The sequence below is a fragment of the Trichoderma citrinoviride genome (genome assembly GCF_003025115.1).
Source record: "Trichoderma citrinoviride strain TUCIM 6016 unplaced genomic scaffold BBK36scaffold_10, whole genome shotgun sequence".
Classification (NCBI taxonomy): Eukaryota; Fungi; Ascomycota; class Sordariomycetes; order Hypocreales; family Hypocreaceae; genus Trichoderma; species Trichoderma citrinoviride.
In genome coordinates this window covers 928,271-941,355 of record NW_020194718.1, presented here as the reverse complement: position 1 = coordinate 941,355, position 13,085 = coordinate 928,271, and the positions used below count along the sequence as shown (strand labels likewise).

General features: G+C 52.3%; 1 protein-coding gene across 1 annotated transcript in view; it reads right to left on the bottom strand.

Annotated features, from left to right (window-relative positions):
• BBK36DRAFT_1122832 (amino acid adenylation) overlaps positions 1-13,085 on the bottom strand; it is a gene marked incomplete at both ends in the record, with an annotated part of 69,480 nt that overhangs the window by 33,286 nt on the left and 23,109 nt on the right. The window contains one exon of the mRNA XM_024890982.1: positions 1-13,085. This exon is cut by the window's left edge and continues 25,105 nt beyond it; it is cut by the window's right edge and continues 12,349 nt beyond it. Coding sequence (XP_024748081.1) covers positions 1-13,085 — 13,085 coding nt within the window.

Here is a 13,085-nt window from a genome sequence, read left to right as displayed (position 1 = left end):
GTCTTGGGGAAGCTAGCCCGCTTGGCATTCTGCAACTCTGTTCTCCAGTATTTACTAGCAGCCTCCTGATCAAGCTCCAAAGTGTATCGGATGAAGCCGGAATAAGACTTGGGAGTTCCCAATTCCAGACCTTCATAAGCTTGGTAGAGAGTGCTGAAGATGACAGGCACAGACCAGCCGTCATGGATGGCGTGATGGACTGTCCAGAGGAAATACTTATCACCCGACTTGGACTCGTATATGGAGGTTTTGGATAGTTGCGAGCCGTATGTCATGGTGTAAGAGTGCGTTTCACGGGCAGCTTCTTCCAAATCCTCGGAATCAATGAGATCCCAGGTGACGCCGCCCTTGACGACCAGTTGAATGCATGCGCCGTTGATCATGATGATCCGCGTTCGTAGAATATCACGCAGAGCAACGGTCTTTTCCCACGCGGACTTGAAGCGAGCAATATCAACCCGTTGGGGTAGACGGTATACATATCTCGCAATGTAGGATCCCGGCTGGGTAACCGACAACGCCATGAGACCTTCCTGGAGCTTGGTACAAGGATAGGCATCCTCGATTGTCTGGCCTTCGAGCAACTTGAGTTGCTGTTTGACATTTGTCCCGACAGCAAGCTCTCGAGTCTCAGCACTGAGGAGGCTGAACGGTGATGCCTCAAGTGATTCTTGTCGGGCCTCAGCGTCCATCTCCTTAGCCTTGCTGGACACGGCCAATAGACGAGGGTCATCGAAAACGTCCTTTACAACAAGTTGAATGCCCTTCTCGCGAGCAACGCTGACGAAATGGATTGCAGTGATTGAATCACCACCCAGACCCAAAAAGCTGTCATCGCGACCAATTGAATCAGTCGCAACGTGCAAAAGCTCCGACCAAATACCCTGGATCAGGCTCTCCATCGGCGTCTCGGGAGCCCTCTTCTTTCCGCCTTGCAGCGAATACACAGCCAGTTGAGCCTGAGTAAGTGCTGAAGCGCGACGTTTGAGTTCATTTCGGTCGAGCTTGGTAGACGTGATGGACGGCATATACGTGCAAGGGATGAATAGGGTAGGAACCATGTATCGTGGCAGAGATACACTGAGCTCGCCGACGACTCCGGTAAGGTGATTCTGTAAGCTGTCGTCGAGCAGCTTGAAAGGTCCAGACGGACTGGCTTCGTGGGCTTGACGAGTTTCGTCACTGAACGAGAAAAACGCCACGAGGTTCGTACCGTTTTCACCGTGGAAGACGTCAACGGCGAGTTGTCGAATGTCGGGTAAAGCGACCTGAATGTGATGTTCAACTTCGCCTAACTCAACCCTCAGGCCACGAATCTTGACCTGCGTATCTTTTCGGCTAGAAAATTCAATGGTTCCATCAGGGTTGTAGAAGCCAAGATCTCCTGACTTATACATGCGATCCCAGCCGGGTTCATTGGGGAATGGAGCCCACTCAGGGAGAGACTTGATGACCGCAGCCTCAGTTCTCTCAACGTCTGACAGGTACTCCCGCAAAATTGTAGGCCCTTGGATGAGAATCTCACCCAACGTGCCAGTTGCTGCAAGCCGACTCGGGTCCTCAGGGTCAGCGATCCAGCAGAATCCACCCACAGGACGACCGACGGTCAGAGGACTCTCATCAGCAGACTTCCATTCGTGAAGAGTAGAGAACACGCAGGTCTCAGCCGGCCCCCATCCGTTAATAAGTCGAACGGTGCTGCCAAACCAAGCTGCGAAGACATCCCGAGGAACTGCTTCTCCAGCCAGTAGCAAGAGCTCGAGGGAAGGCACCTCAGACGGTCTAATCGTACGAGCAAAGGACGGTGTGATGTAGGCCCAGGTGACCTTCATCTCGTTGATGAAATTGATAATTCCATTCATACGAGTATGCTCTGAAGGAACGCAGATACACCCACCTGAGATAAGCGGACCGATGATCTCGCCGATAGATAGATCAAAGACGAATGCAGCAAATTGCAGTATTCGAACGTTTGGCCCTAAACCAAGTCTCTTGGCAATAGCAACCTGCGACGTACAGACAGAGCCGTGTTCCATGACGAAACCCTTTGGAACGCCTGTGCTACCTGACGTGAACAACACGTATGCGGCGCTGTGCGAGGAGACGTCGACAAGAGGGCCATGTTCACCAGTTTCTGCTGCTAGAAGCTCGTTGTCAAGGGCTGTATTGACTTCCAGGACCCTTTCAACAAGAGAAGCGCATAGGCTTGCATTCGACGAAGACACAAGAGCGAGAGTGGCCTTGGTCTTGGAAACGATTTGACGGAGTCGCATTTCAGGATGCGAGGCATCAAGGGGAACCCAAGCAGCACCGACCTTGTTGATGGCAGTTATTGCGACGAAATGCCAAGCGCACTTGTCAAAGCAAACGTGGACCATATCGTTGGGCTTGACGTCGTATTTGTTGACAAGGAGGTGAGCAAGCCTGTTGGATGCTTCGTTAAGCTCCCTGTAGGTAAAGTCGCGGTCCCAGCTCAGGACAGCAGGGGCATCTGGTTGGGCAGCGGCTTGCTTTTCGATAAGCTGATGAACACAAGCATCAACAATCTCGGGAACCTCGCTGTTTTGTCTCTTGGCGAATTCAACATCCCAGTCACCAGCCATCGACACAGAGCCCAGCTCCAGGTTGGGTTGGGATGCGAGTTGCTTTACCACATTTTCGAACTGGTGAGACAAAGCAACCATCTGCTTCTCTGCCAACACGTCTGCCTCATAGATGAGAACAAGGTTGATGAAGTCTTCATGCATGTGTCCTTGAATGACCAACGGATAGCTGAAATAATTCTGAACGGTATCGGTAACTTCCTTTTCCACATCGAGCGGGACAAAGACAGTGTCGGCGCTTTCGTCGACGTAGGCGAGTGACTGAATTGGCTGGATGACAAGCAAACTGCCAAAGTCGCAGGCATCCTTAGCCTCAGCACTGAGGCGAGAGATGTTTTGCAAGCCGTATTGCTCAAAGGGAACCATGTCGTTTGCTTGGCTCTGAATGGCTTGGAGGTAGTCCTTGGCAGCCGTCTTGCGGTCCATGGTCACACGGACGGGGACTGTAGCAATAGCAGGTCCGGTCATGTTAATGAGCCCATGTACAGGCGCCTGCCGGCCGGAGATGGTGATGCCGAAAGTAACATCATCAGAGTCGCAATACCTGGCCAGGACAATAGCCCAAGCGGCTCGGAGTAGGGTTGCCTTCGTGATTGACGACTTGCTCATGCTAGGTAGCTCAATCTTCTTTTCAACCATTCGAGTGTTGTTCTTCTTCCTCTCTAGTGCAGATGATGCATTCGGCGGGAAGATGGTTTGTCTTGCACCGTAGAACTGAGATCGCCAGTAGTCCGAAGCAACCTCGTTGTTGATGTCCATCGTGTACTGCACAAATCGTACGTAGGGTTCAACCACAGGAACTTGGCTGCGGAAAACAGAGTGAAAAGCTTCCATCAGAACCCTGATACCCCAACCGTCAAAGACGGCGTGATGCATCGACAGGACGAAGTAAGTGTTTCCATCTTCCTCAATGAGGGCATATCGAGCCAGCGGCGAACCATAAGTCATCTCAAAATTCTGAGCCGAACCCATGTAAGTCCGCAGAGATGCTCCTTCTGTTGGCTGCCAGAAGACATCGTCCTTGAAGATGGCCTGGACAGACATGTTGCCAGCAGTAAAGATCCTGGTACGCAGGTTAGGCAGGAGGCGAACAGTTTCTTCCCAGGAAGCCTTGAAATGTGAGATGTCGACATTGCGGGAAAGGCGGTAGAGAAACTTGGCGATGTAAGAGCCGGGCTGTTTGACAGCGAGAGCCATGAGACCCTCCTGAAGCTTTGTGCATGGATAGGCATCTTCAATCTCTCGATCAGCTGGAAGGTTGTAGTTCTCTTGGATACGCTTGCTGAGGACCAGGTCCTTCAGGGGCTCGTCCAGAAGGCCGAAAGGCTCGATAACGGGAACGATGTCGCCGTTTTCGTCAAGATCAGTAGCCTTCGCAGCGACAGCGAGCAATCTGGGATCATCAAAGATATCTCCGACGGTAATCTTGACTTTGGCATCCCGAGCGATAGAAACGAGTTGAATTGCGAGGATAGAGTCACCGCCAATCTGGAGGAACGAATCGTCGCGTCCAATGGATTCGATGTTGACATTCAAGACCTGTGACCAGATTGCCTGGATTCGACTTTCCATAGCAGTCTGAGGAGCAGCCTTTTCTTCATTGGCGAGCGAGTAAAGGGCCATTTCATCCTGGCTCAGGGAGGCGGCGAGCTCCTTCAACCTCTTGCGATCCAACTTGGTGGATGTTGAAAGTGGCATATAAGCGCACGGAATGAAAGCACTCGGCACCATGTATCGAGGCATCAAAGTGCCCAGCGTTCCGACCAAGCTGGTAATTGTTGCTTGAAGATCAGCAGAAAGGGGCAAGAAGACTGATGCATCAGGGTCTGTTGGTTCCGTGGCATCAGAAAAGCTAACGAAAGCAACAAGCGTGGAACCAGCATCAGATTTTATGACATCCACGGCGACCTGTCGAACACCTTCAAGGTTAGCTTGAATATGGTGTTCAATCTCTCCAAGCTCGAGTCGCTGTCCTCGAATCTTGACTTGAGTGTCCTTGCGAGTGCAGTACTCGATGTTGCCCGCTTCGTTGATGAAGCCCAGATCTCCAGTGAGATAGAAGCGATCCAAGTGAGCGGATTCACGCTTCGGAACCCACTCAGGAAGGCCTGTAATTGTAGCAGCAGCTGTCTTGACAGGATCAGAGAGATATTCACGGAACACGTTCCGGCCTTGTACTACAATCTCTCCAACCGTTCCCACAGGGGCCATGCGAGTGGCATCATCTGGATCAACAATCCAGCAAGAACCACCAATTGGTCGACCAATGACCTTGGGAGACTCCTCAACCGAAGTCCACTGATGGATACACCCAATAACACAGCACTCGGTCGGACCCCAGGCGTTGGTGAGACGCAGTTTACCGAACCAAATGTCGAGGATATCCCTGGTAGGAGCTTCTCCACCCACCAACAGCACGTCCAGAGAAGGGACATCTTCAGGGCGGATTGTTCGAGCCAGTGTCGGGGTCAAGAGTGTACTGGTAATCCCGTGCTTGCGAATATAGCCCACCAACTCATTCATCTGTTCGTCCCACGAGGGCACGTACAGGCAAGCGCCTGTTAAGAAGGTAGAACCAATCTCAAAAAGGGCGGCATCGAACGAGTAAGAGGAGAATTGCAGAACCTTGAACCCCTCGTGAAATCCAAGGGATTGTGACAGAGAGGTTTGACTAGTGCAAAGCGAAGCGTGCTCGATGACCACACCCTTCGGAACGCCAGTGGATCCAGAGGTGAACAGGATGTAGGCCGCATCACTGGGGGAAATCGTAACAGCCGGTCCGCGGGTGCTCCAAGAAGCATTCTGGGCAAGTCTAGCATCAAGCTCAGAAGTAACCTCGATAACGTGTGGCAACAGACCAGCACATCTGTGGGAGTTGACAGCCGAAGCCAGCGCCAATTTGGATTCAGTCTGACTGACAATCTTCTGGTAACGCTCGATTGGGTGAGAGGTGTCGAGGGTTGACCAGGCTGCACCAGCCTTGTTAATAGCCAGTGTGGCGATGATGAACCAAGCTGACTTTTCGAAGCATACATGAACGACATCTCCCACCTTGACTCCATAGTCATTCACGAGATGGTTAGCAAGACGGTTGGTTGCCTCAGCCATTTCCTTGTAGGTAAAAGACTTATCCCAGCCAGAAATAGCCAGAGCGTCGCCTCGTACTAAAGCGACTTCGTCAACCATTTCGTGGAAACAGCGTTCAACAGCATCAGATGAGCCACTGTTGAATTCAATAGCCCGCTCCATGTCCCAGACACTGGCAAGAGATATGCTACCCAGAAGAACGTCGCCATTGCCGGTAAGCTGTTGGACGGCGGCGTCAAAGTGGTGGGACAAGGCGTCCATCTTGCTCTTGGAAATGACCTGAGAATCATAGATAAGCATCAGGTTGATGCGATCCTCATAGAGATGACCTTGAATAATGAGAGGATACGAGAAATAATTCTGCATCATTTCCGTCTCGCCAGTAACATCTGGCCCAGCAGCGGTCAGAAGAGTGTCATCTCCGTGGTATGCCAATTGCTCAATTGGCTGGACGACCAACAGGGAGGTAAAGTCACAGGCCTCCTTGGCATCCGGGCTGACTTTTGAGATGTTTTGCACACCGTACTGCTCATAGGATATCATCTCCATAGCTTGGCTTTGAACTCCCTGTAAGAAGGCAGATACAGTCTGCTGTTTCTCAAGACGAATCCGCACAGGGACTGTGGCCACAGCTGGACCAGCCATGTTGGTGACGCCGTCAACAGGAGCTTGACGACCAGAGATCGTGGTGCCGAAGGTGACGTCGTTGCTCTCGGAGTAGCGGGCCAGTACGAGAGCCCATGCCGCCCGCAAGATCGTGGCCCTGGTAATAGACGAACCAGGCATCTGAGAGTAGGTGATGGACTTCTCCAGGACCTGCACTGCGTTCGACTGGGCTGAAGCAGGAGGGAACGTGGCTTTCTTTGCGTTATGCAGCTGATCCTTCCAGTACTGCACAGTGTTGTCGTTGTCTACGCCCATGGTGAACTTGATAAATCGAGCGTATGAAGCAGGTCGGACTGGCTTGACGCCCTGGTAGAGAGCATGAAGCGTACTGAACAGGATAGGAACTGTCCAGCCGTCGAAAACAGCGTGATGGACTGCCCACGTGAAGAAGACGTCTCCATTATCCTGTTCCACCAGGGTGACCTGAGAAAGAGCAGAGCCATAGGTCATCTTGATCGACCTCATGGCTGAGAGAGAGACACTCAAGTCATGGCTGACGTCCCACACAATAGGCTCATCGACGACAATCTGCGTAGCTCTGCCGCCGACAAGGACAATGCGGGTTCGAAGATTGTCGCATAGGGCAACAGTCTGTTCCCAGGATGACTTGAACCGAGGAACATCCACGGTGCTGGGCATGCGATAGACATACTTCGCAATGTACGATCCCGGTTGCTTCACGGACAAGGCCATGAGACCCTCTTGCAGGGGAGTGCAGGGGTAAGCATCGACAATGGTTGCAGAAGACCAGTTACACTGAGAGCGAACATCATCAGCTTGGACCAACTCCTGTGACTTCTCACTGAGGAGAGAGAAGGGGGCAATCTCAAGCGTCTCTTCCGCAGCCGGATCAAGTTTCTGGGCGCGTGCAGCAACAGCAAACAGCCGTGGGTCGTCGAAAATATCTTGCGCCGTAAGAGAAATGCCCTCCTCACGGGCCAGAGAGACGAGGCGGATAGCGCTGATTGAGTCACCGCCCAGGCCCAGGAAGCTATCGTCAAGGCCGATGCTCTCAGACGGAATGGAAAGAATCTGCGACCAAATGGACTGGAGTTGGGTTTCCATGGCCGTTTCTGGTGCGCGCTTCTTCCCACCTTGCAGAAGAGAATACATGGTAAGCTCCTCTTGGCTGAGAGCGGCTGTTTGTTGCTTGAGGTAGTTCCTATCCAGCTTCGAGGAGGTAATGGTAGGCATGTGCTGGCAAGGAATGAAGAAAGTCGGTATCATATACCGGGGCAACGAAACGTTCAACTGGCCGATCACGGCAGTAAGACGACTTTGCAGTTCATCGTCCATCTGAGCAAACAGTCCACTGTTATCGGAGATTCCACGAGTACCAGTCATCCTCGTCTGGTCGCTGAAGCAAAAGTATGCCACCAAGTTGGAGCCATTGCTGGATCTCATCACGTCGACAGCAACCTGTCGGACGTTCAAGGCAGACTTGACGTGATGTTCGACTTCGCCTAGTTCAACACGAAGACCTCGGATCTTGATCTGAGTATCCTTACGACTGACGAACTCAATCGTTCCGTCGGCATTGTAAGAGCAGAGATCACCAGACTTATAGAACCTGTTCCACTTTGCTCCACGATTAGGAGCCCAAGCTGGAAGGTTGTAAACAGTGCTGGCTGAAGTGCGAATGGGATCATCCAGGTACTCCCTTAGGATCGTTGGTCCCTGGATGACAACTTCACCCACGACACCGATCGGTGCGAGCTTCTGGGGGTCCTGGGGATCAACAATCCAAGTGAAGCCTCCCACCGGACGACCAATCGTGAGGGGAGATTCACTGTCAATGGATTGCCACTCATGAAGAGTAGAGAACACACACGTCTCAGCCGGTCCCCATCCATTGACCAGACGAACCTTGCCAAGCCAAGCATCCAGGATGTCTCTACTGACAGGTTCTCCGGCAAGCAGAACCAATTCAAGACTTGGCACATCCTTTGGACTGAGCGTTCGAATGAATGACGGTGTCAGATAGGCCCAGTTGACGTTGTTTTGCCGAACAAATTCAGGCAGCGCGTTCATCCTGTCATGCTCCGAAGGCACGCAGATGCACGCACCAGTAATAAGGGGTGCGACGATTTCACCTATTGACAGATCGAACACAAACGCCGCGAATTGGAGGATCCTGACACTAGGTGTCATATTGAGGCGCTTCACGATGGCTGTTTGTGACGTGCAGACGCTTCCGTGCTCCATGACAAGGCCCTTGGGAGTGCCGGTTGAGCCCGAGGTAAAGAGCACATACGCAGCGTTGGACGAAGAGACCTTGCGAGCAGGGCCACGGTGAGAAGACTCGGTCTTGCGGAAAATCTCATCAGTTGTAGATGATACTTCCAGAACCTCGTCTACAAGATCGACACAGGTGGAAACGTGAGATGCCGAGACGAGAGCAAGGCGGGCCTTCGTCTGGCTGACAATCTGTTGATGGCGTTGAGCTGGATGGGAGGGGTCCAAGGGAACCCAAGCTCCGCCAGCCTTGTTGATGGCTAGAATTGCAACGAAGAACCAAGCAGACTTCTCAAAGCAGACGTGGATAAGCTCGTCGTTCTTGATTTCGTACTCTGCAACAAGGTGATTTGCCAATCTGTTGGCAGCCTCGTTGAGTTGGGCATACGTAAACTTGGCATCCCATCCATCAATTGCAGGAGCTTCAGGCCGCGTAACGGCTTGTTGCTCGACAAGGGTGTGGAAACACGAGTCGATGAGCTCGGGCACCTCGCTGTTCTGATGCAGAGCAAAATCCAAATCCCAAGCACCTGAGACAGATACAGATTCAAGAGTCGTAGTACTGTTAGCTTCAGCAACAAGTTGCTGTGCGACGTGCTCGAATTGATGAGCCAGAGAAAGCAGCTGTTGCTCAGGCAGGATATCAGCATCGTAAATGAGGACCAGATTGACCGATTCTTCATATACGTGGCCTTGGATGACGAGCGGATAAGAGAAGTAGTTTTGCATAAACTCTTCCTCGTCGCGGGTAGTCTCAGTCACAGGCTCCAGGATAGAGTCGCGGTCGCCAGTATCAAGCAGCTTCTTCATTGGTTGGATGACCAAGAGCGATGTAAAGTCGCAGGCTTCCTTGGCCTCAATGTTCAACTTGGCAATATTTTGCAAGCCAAATTGTTCGAAAGGAACCATCTGAGAAGCTTGATTCTGGATACCCTTAAGGAACTCTGGAACCGACGCCTTCCTGTCGAGTCGAACGCGTACAGGCACAGTAGCAACAACTGGCCCGGCCATTTCAGTGATGCCTGATACCGGGGCTTGTCTTCCGGATACCGTTGTGCCGAAGGTCACGTCGTCTGTATCGCAGTATTTGGCAAGGACAATCGACCATGTGGCACGCAAGAGAGAGGCCATGGTTATCGAGGTCTGCTTCACTTGTGGCAGTTCCAAGGCCTTTTCGAGCACACGGGTGTTGGATGTCTTATTGCGGGAAACCTCGTTAGAGGCGGCAGGGAATAATGCCCGCTTGGCATCCGACAGTTGCTCACTCCAATAAGCCTTAGCAGCGTCGGTATCAAGATTGACGGCATAGTTGATGAAGCGGGCATAGGGCTCAAGTGGAACAATCTGTTCACCCATGTATGCAGAGAGCAAGGTGTTGAGTACCAGGCGAGTCGTCCAGCCATCAAACACAGTGTGATGGATTGACCATACAAAGTAGTTCTTGCCATCAGCTTGTTCGATGAGAGCGTGGCGGCTCAGCGCAGAGCCATAGACCATGTGAAGCTTCTGATTAGCCTGAAGATACGACTTGAGCGTCATATTCGGAGTGACCTCCCAATTGCCAACATCCTCTAAAACAACCTGAACAGAGGCATCGCCAGCAAGAACGATCCGAGTACGGAGATTGCTGCACAATCGCACAGTAGTCTCCCAGGCGGCCTTGAAGCGAGCAACGTCAACACCACTTGGAAGTTGATAGACTTGCTTGGCAATGTAGGAACCCGGTTGCTTAACGGCCAGTGCCATGAGACCTTCTTGGAAGCTTGTTGCAGGGTAGATATCCTCGATAACGGCAGAACTGGGCAGCCCACACTTGGTGCGAACTTCTTCCATCAGAGAGCTCAGATTGTGCGCAGGAACCATGTCAAATGGCACAACCTCGTAAACTGGCTCAATATCACCTTCTCCAGCTGACAGTGCCATTGAAGATAGCTTAGAGTCATCGAAGATGCCGGCCACCGTCAGGCTAATGCCAGATCTTTGCGCAAGGGTGACCAGATGGATCGAAGTGATGGAATCACCGCCAATTTGAAGGAAGCTGTCATTCTTGCCAATGCCGTCAACATTGATCTTGAGGACTTGGGCCCAAAGCTCGGCCAGCTTCTTCTCCATGGGTGTGGTGGGCGGAACAAAGTCACGCTTGACCAGGGAGAAAGAGGTGAGTTCATCCAACGATAAACCAGCTGCAATAGCAATCAACCTCTTCCGGTCGACTTTCATCGAAGTGATGAAGGGCATCTTTCGCAAAGGCAGAATAGTGCTAGGCACCATGTAGCCAGGAAGACAATTCCTCAAATGCTCCATGACGGCGACCAGGGCAGTGTGTAGCTCGTCATCAAGCTGGAGGATGTCACCAGAACCGGAAGAGGTCTTGTCCTTGAACGAGACAAATGCAATGAGGGCATCACCCGTCTCGCGATGAGCCACATCGACAGCGACGTGCTCAATCTCAGGCAAAGACTGCTTGACTTGATACTCAATCTCTCCCAGTTCAAGACGTTGGCCGCGAAGCTTGACCTGGGTATCTTTCCTACCAAGGTACTCCATTTCGCCGTTGGAGTTATACCGAACAAGATCACCGGTCAAGTAGAACCTGTGAGGGCCGGAGATACTGTCCTTGGGCAGGCAGTTGACCGCAGTGACGAACGAGTCTGCAGTGCGCTTGGGGTCGTTGATGTAGCCGCGAGCAAGAGCATTGCCTTGAATGATCAACTCACCGACACAGCCAATAGGGGTTAGCTTATTGTAGTCAGTTGGCTCAACAATCCAGCAGGCACTGTTGAAGCCGCGGCCAATAGTGCGAGGTGAATCAGTCGGCTTGAAGTCATGCGTGGTTGCGTAATTGCAGGCCTCAGCAGGTCCATAGCCGTTGACAAGACGCAGGCGGTCGCACCAAGTCTCAATGAGATCCTTTGAAGAGGCTTCGCCGCCGAGAACGAGCAACTGCAGCGACGGGACTTGGTCGGGCGTGAAGGTCCGAACGAAGGAAGGCGTTAACATGGCAGTATTAACACGGGCCTTGCGCATAAACGTGGGCGCTTCCTGGAGTCTTTCCGTCTCGGAGGGCACACAAACAGTGCCGCCGAACGAAAGAGTGGTGAAGATCTCACCCAAGCTTCCGTCAAAGACGTAGTTGGAAAATTGGAAGACGCGAGAAGTTGGGCCAAGGTTATACACACGACCGTGTCCCAGGGTGCTGGTGGCAAAGCCTGAGTGCTCCATCAAGACACCTTTGGGCTTGCCGGTGGAACCTGACGTGAAGAGAACATAGGCTGCATTGCTAGGCTTCGGCTTGGGATGACTCTGTTTGAAGGCATCGTAAACCGATGAAAGCTGCTCAAGCAACTGTGTTGTCAGCTCCACCATGGTAGGTGTCAAACCCTCGCAAGTAACAGACGACGAGGGGGAGACGATCATGACCTCTGCACCAACTTCCTGAACCAGAGCTTCACGACGGTTGCGTGGGTGTGAGGGGTCAAGGGGTAAGAAAACGCCGCCAGCCTTGAGAATAGCGAGCATAGCGATGATGGCCCATGCCGATTTGTCGAAACAGAACGGGACCACGGACTCAGGCCTTACTCCAAGGGCATGTAAATGGTGAGCCAAGAGGCTGGAGAGACGGTCCATGGTGGCATATGTGACGGTGCCTTCGCTCGAGTAAATAGCCTCGTGGTGGGGATCTCTGGCCGCTTGTTGAGCAATAAGCTCATGTACGCAGGCATTGACGATACCGGGCTCCTTGACATTGTAACTCATAGCCTGCTGCAAATCCCATGGTCCGGCAATGGTGACATCCCTGAGCTTAGCCCCGGCATCTTGGCCAAGCAATTGCTGCACGACATGATCAAATTGAATGGATAGTGCTTGCAGCTGATCCTCCGAGAGTACGTTGGCATCGTAGATCAGCATCAGATTGACAGCGCCATCATCATGTAGATGAGCTTGGATGACCAGAGGGTAAGTGAAGTAGTTTTGTAGGCTCTCTTCAGTAGCTTGCTTGTCATCCGGAGGAGCCACAAGAATAGACTTGTTGCTGGCGATGCTCGACATGGGCTGAATAACCATGAGGGACGAGAAGTCGCAAGCATCCTTTGCCTCGGGACTGAGCTTGGAGATGTCTTGCAGACCGAACTGTTCGTAAGGAATCATATCAGTCGATTGAGACTGGATCTCTTCGACAAATCCGGTGACCGTTTGTTCGGGATCCAGTCTCACACGGACCGGGACAGTGGCGACTACCAGGCCGGGCATCAACTCAATGCCGGCAACTGCGGCATTACGTCCAGAGACGTTGACACCAAAAGTCACGTCATCGCTATCGGAGTATCTGGACAATACGAGCGCCCAGGCAGCCCTAAGCACGGATGCCTTGGTGATGCCGGATTTGGTTGAGTGAGAGAAGTTGAGGGGCTTCTCGAGAACCCGAGTAACCGACTGAGCGGATTGAACTGAGGCTGATGGCGGGAAAGAGGCTCGCTTGGCATCTTGAAGTTG